At 38.2% G+C, this 5,894-nt stretch overlaps 1 protein-coding gene across 1 annotated transcript; it reads right to left on the bottom strand.

The window, feature by feature from the left end:
• Positions 1-519: 519 nt before the first annotated feature.
• On the bottom strand, positions 520-3,883 carry LOC124866158 (GRIP domain-containing protein RUD3-like). Its single transcript, XM_047361835.1, has 2 exons — positions 1,421-3,883; positions 520-528 (listed from the first exon to the last, which is right to left on the bottom strand). Exons 1-2 carry the CDS (start codon positions 3,185-3,187, stop codon positions 520-522), a joined length of 1,776 nt encoding a protein of 591 aa, XP_047217791.1. The 5' UTR covers positions 3,188-3,883.
• Between the last annotated feature and the right edge of the window lie 2,011 nt (positions 3,884-5,894).

The raw sequence follows: 5,894 nt of genomic DNA, 5'->3' as shown, positions 1-5,894 counted from the left end.
AGTTTGTAAATTATTAAACATGTAATATATACTATAAAAACTAATATACTCCCTATATGTTTTTCAGGGTCAAGCACGGGGAGAACATGCAAACTCCACACAGAAAGAGGCGCCCAGTTAAGATCTGTGACGTTCTCTCTGTGCAGATTCAGTGTTAAACGCTGTATCACCGTGCCGCCCTTTTTTTTTCTGAAATGTCGGATATATTTTGAGGTTTGAAAGTGAGATTGTTGAACTTTGTTAAGATGGGAACTTCTTGTTTTTGTACCATTTTTCTGGTTTCCTTAAACCCACAGCGTGCTCAACCTTTTTTTTTCCCAAACCGAAGGCATTCATTCTGCCTCTTTGCGTGCTTCCTCCATGGGTTTAGTATTTGGGTTGTCCAACTTCTCTGGGATAGTTTCTGTCTTTTTAATTAATTCAGAATCAAGATATGTTGAGAATGGTGGTGACCATATCCTGATTTTTCAGGTCAGTTTGCAAATGTTCCAGGTGTGAGGTGAAGCTTAAATTCCTTCTTTACATTTCCTATGGAGGAGCAATGACAGACTGAACAATTTAGCTGTTTCCTGGAATCAGTACACAATTGGGGACAATTTACATTAGCCAATTAACCTAACATATATGTTTTTGGGGAGTGTGGGGGGGAACCAGAGCACCTGGAGAAAACCCACTCAAGCACGGGGAGAACATACAAACTCCACACAGAAAGAGGCGCCCAGTTAAGATCTGTGACGTTCTCTCTGTGCAGATACAGTGTTAAACGCTGCATCACCGTGCCGCCCTTTTTTTCTGAAATGTCGGATATATTTTGAGGTTTGAAGGTGACCTTTACATTTTTTAAATTTAGTTAAGAAGAGAACTTTTTTTAGTTTGTTACTTCATATGTGTTGCTGTTTTTCTTCAATTTTTCAGGTTTCCTCAAACCCAGAGCATGCCGAATTCTTTTCCAAACCGAAGGCGTTAATTCTGTCTCTTTGCCTGCTTCCTCCATGGGTTTAGGTTCTGGGTTGTCCAACTTCTCTGGGACAGTTTCTGTCTTTTTCATTAATTGAGAATCAAGATTTGTTGAGAAGTTGCTAAATTCCCCCATAATGTCAATGTCCGTTACATTCGTAAATTCACTTAAATCTGATAGGGTTTCCACTGAGAGATTAAGATCCATCCTGCCAAGGTCAAAAATGTCTTCTCTAGGGATGGATTCTTTTTGCTGTCTTGGTTCTGTCCACCTGTCACTTTTTCTTTTCTGTTTATTAAGTTCATCTCTGTCTTCAAGCTCAGCAGAGAGCTTCGTGTTAATTCTGATTTGGTTTTCGAGCTCTGTTTTCACATTTTCCAGTTCTGGTTTTAAACCAATTTCCCTGTCAGATGATGTTTGTTGTAGGACATTGACTTTCTGTTGAAGATCATCCTTCTCTACCTGAAGGTTGTTGATAAGCTCCAGGTTCTTATTTGCTGTCTTCAAGTTTTTATTTATGTCCTTTTTAAAGGTTTCTGCTTGCTGTTTTAGTGCAGAAACATCTGTTTTATACCTAGATTGTAATTCCTGGTATAAAATCTCTATCTTGTCCATCTCGCCCTTCAAACGTTTCTCCTTCTGTTGCCAGAATGCAATCTCTTTCGACATAGTTTCTCTGAGATTGTCCTGCTCAGTTCTCATGGTGTTGATAAGTGTCAGGTCCTTCTTTGCTGTCTCCAAATGACCTTTTTTCTCCTGAATTATCTGCAGCTGAAGATTTTCTACCCGTTTTCTCAGCTCAGAATTATCATTCTCGGGCTCTTCGGATTTCTGTTGCAGAATCTCGATATGTTCTAACATTGTTTTCTGAAGATGCACCTTCTCATCTCTCAGTTTGTTGATAAGCTGGCGGTCCTTATTTGCTTTCTGTGAATTAGCTTTTTTCTCGCGATCTAAATGTTTCTGATATGTGTCTACTTGCTGTTTCAGTACAGAAACCTCTTTTTCATACTTACAGTTGAGTTCCTGGTATGAAACTTTGATCTGGTCCAGTTCTCTCTGGAAACCATTTTCCCTCTCTTGCAGGAAGGCAATCACTTTTGACATGTTTTCTTTTAGATCGTCCTGCTCAGTTCTCATGCTGTTCAGAAGTGTCAGGTCCGTCTTTGCTGTCTTCAAATGAGCTTTTTTCTCCTGAATTATCTGCTGCTGAAAGTTTTTGACCCGTTGTCTCAGTGCAGAATTATCTTTTTTATTTTGGTCCAAATGGTTCTCAGTCTCTTCGAGTTGCCGTTGCAGAATCTCAATCTTTTCTGACATTGTGCTGTAGAGATATGTGTTGTCATGTCTCAATTTCTTAATAAGGTGGACGTCTTTCATTGCTCTATGTGAATTAGCTGTTTTCTCGTGATTTAACTCTTTCTGATATGTTTCAACTTCCTCTTTTAGTTTGGCAACATCTCTTTCATATACGCCAAGCAATTCTTGGTGAAAATCTTTGACCTGCTCTAGTTCACTTTCCAAATATTCCTCCTTCTCTTTCAGAAATACGATCTCTTGTGACATTTTTTGATGGAGATCGTCCTTCGCAGCTCTCAGCTTCTCAAGGAGCTGTGGATCCTCACCGATCTTCTCTTCACAAAACGTCTGCACCTGGGCCTGCTGCCTCCCTGCAGCAACATCGACTTCACATTTTGAGCACAGCTCCTCGTAGGAAGTCTTGAGTTTGTCCAGTTCTTCTTGAAGGACATTATTTTTCTCTTTTTCTGCCTGGATTTGTGAAGTAAAAGCTTCCTGGTTGAGGATGAGGGCCACCTTTATTTCTTCAAAGTCTTTTTGCAACAACTTTTTCTTCTTGTATTTCATGTCATTGTGCACCTTGGAAGCAATGACCGCAGGGTCAAGGGTTGCTGGATCACTAAATCTATCTATTCTCTCAAGTTTGCTCTTTGTCTCTTTTTCCTTGTTGATATACATTTCTTTGAGACTTTTCTGCCTTCTCCACTGGAATTGTGTCTCTGCCAGCTCTGTTTGCAGGTAGGCTACCTTTTGGTTCTCTTTAAACCATTTTTCTCTCTCCATTTCCAAAAGAGCGTTCAGTCTCTGGATTTCCCCTTGGAAGAAATTCACAGGAGGAGGATGACACTGGGCGTGCGGATTGTGTTGATTTCCCCATTCCTCCTGGGGTCCTATATTTTCATTGCGGTATCTCTGCATTTGATGAGACATTTTTCCACAAATGCGGTTGTGAACAACACATAAGTATGTTACATAAACTGAGCCGATGACGTCACAAAGACACCTTCATGAGTGACATCATAGAATTTTTCCTTTGATCTCATTAAACCGGTTCTAGGATTCCACCAGCTATTATTTTTAATTTTGTTTATATTCAAAATAATCTCTCATTCACTTGGGCTGTATTATTTAATCAGAATCCTGTATAACGTATTTTTGAATTAAATTAAATTTATTTTGTTGTTTTTGTGTCTATAGTCAGAGTGTATAATGGGAAAACAGAGTTGGAAAGTGTCAGGTTTAAACAACCTACAATACTTAAAAAGAAGAGAGAGAGACAAAGTATTAGTTATTTTACTCGCACGAGGAGAACGGTCAGAGATGTGTTCAGTTACAAGTCTCCCAACCGCTCTGAAACCCATCCAACCGCTTCCTCTTTTTATTGTCTTTTGGGGGTCCCTAGTTAACAAGAACATTAATCTCTAAAGGATGGGAAAACAACAGCTGCACCGTAAACAAGTCATAAACATCTTTATCCATTAAAAACACATTCCCACAGTCCTCTTTCAGCTTCCAGGGTCAATTGCCCTTTTGTTCAGTGCACTCAGCCTTCATCTTTATGACCTCCTCAACTGGACTGCTTCCTTCTCTGCTAGCTCAGCTCCATTTATGATCTTTGCCTGCAGACAACTCATCAGATCATTTACTCACATACATCTTGAATGATTATAAGATCAAATAGTTATGTTAAAAATAGGAGAAACTATAAGACAAATCTTTATTCAATTATTCCAACATTTCCTCCCTGTTTGTCTTATATTTGCTCATATTCTCATATCACTTAAACAGCCACTTCTCTCAGATTTTTAACTGTAAGTTTATCTTCATGAGTACAAAGACAAGAGGTACTTACTGACATTTAAATCACAGATTCATATAGAAATGGATCTGGGTACAGGTCAGAAAAGTGGTCAGTCACATCCTCATCATCTTCATCATCCTGATGTTTAAATAACAGATAGAGTTGTGTAACTCTGTCTTCCATAGGAGAAATAGCTGTGGTGATGAGACGGTTAAACAGAGAACGAAGGCAGGGAATACAACAACATCCACACAATGTCAAAATTGCAGCAAACACTGCAAAGGAAATTATTACTGATGATACTAAAATTTTATACTTCCCAAACACATCCAGCCAGGAGTCCCACATCGAGGGGTCTACTCCATAATGCTCTTTCATTTTGCCATTTAGAGATCTCAAACCTTCTATGGCTTTCATTTGGCTGCCATCAGCCAGCAGCAGTGTTGTTAGGTATGAATGTGCAACATTTTTCTCCAAAAATAGCACAAACGTCTCCTTTTTCAGCTAACAACATGTCCAAAGCAATTCTATTCTGGAATGACATCAGGGAAGTTGAAGCCAATTAGTCATGGACAGTTTCAAACCCACTTTGTGTCCAATTTCCTAGTTTTTGTACATTGTAATGAATATAGTTGATCCTGTCTACGTTTTTGTTCAACGTACACCACCAACAGATACTTGATTCAAATCCTGCAGCTACTTGATCAGTTAATTTATATTCATCTATAGCATCTATGTATGTAGAGTCTCCCTCAGTCTGCCAAGCTGCTTCTCTGCACTTCCTATCACAACAATCATGTGGATTTAACACTAAATAGTCCATCTGTTACTTCATCTACTAACATAGAATATACTGAAACTGGTAACAATAAAGTAATTAGAGCACAGAGTCCTGTTACGTTTGAAGGTGATCAATCAAACAACCACCACCAAATGTCTCCTCTAGAGACTAGTTTAAAACACTTATTTACTTTTACAATTGTAATACACCATACTGCAATGAGATTTCCCAATTTATTACCTCTCTCTGTCATATTTATACATGTATAGTTTCCAGTGGTGACCCGTTTATGAAATACTGATTTATCCTTATCTGCTATAATTACAGGAAAAACAGAATCCCAGTGCTGACACATTTCATTAGGATTAGTTTGATTCATTACTTCCATCATACAGGGTTGTGATATCACAGCTGGAATTATTTATAATAAAAACCTGGGACCCAAACACACAACACAATCTCTTTTAGTCATGTTAGCTGCTTGTTCTACCATCAATAATCAGTTATTATTTGTTCCTGATACTCCAGTAATAACCTGGAACTTAATCATCTGTAGTTAAATTTCCTAACATAATTTTTACTCTCTTCGCTTTGTTACCTGGATTACATTATCAGCTTTATGGAGCTTAAACAACTTCTTTTAATAACTAGCATAATCAGTGGTGCACCACTCTGGTGTCCAATTATTTCCTTCATCAGCTACCATCATGGACCATGAGGTGTCTCTTCTATCATTAGTTAAATACCATTTATAACTTCTATAATCCTGTCCTTTCCTTCCTCGTTTGGTCAAGCTATTGAGTGGATCAGCACCACAGCTATGGTTTTAGATTTCACGCACACTTGAATACCATAAGTATAAGAAGTTTATTTAGTACACATAGTTAGGTTATCTTACCTACCTTGATTTAGCGCTACTTGTTTCATATAACTCATAACAGATGTTGTTTTATTCTAATTCATCTTGACTGGTTCCCAGAAGTACCAGAAAAATAAAAAAATCAATATGAGGAAAAATATAAATGCCCAGCAACGGAAAGCATTGTTCATCCATC

The sequence above is a fragment of the Girardinichthys multiradiatus genome, chromosome 3, assembly GCF_021462225.1.
Source record: "Girardinichthys multiradiatus isolate DD_20200921_A chromosome 3, DD_fGirMul_XY1, whole genome shotgun sequence".
Taxonomy (NCBI): Eukaryota; Metazoa; Chordata; class Actinopteri; order Cyprinodontiformes; family Goodeidae; genus Girardinichthys; species Girardinichthys multiradiatus.
This window is presented reverse-complemented; position numbering and strand designations above follow the sequence as displayed.

Coding starts and splice junctions, on each gene's coding strand:
- LOC124866158 (XM_047361835.1), bottom strand. CDS start 3,187: ATGTCTCATCAAATGCAGAGATACCGCAATGAAAATATAGGACCCCAG.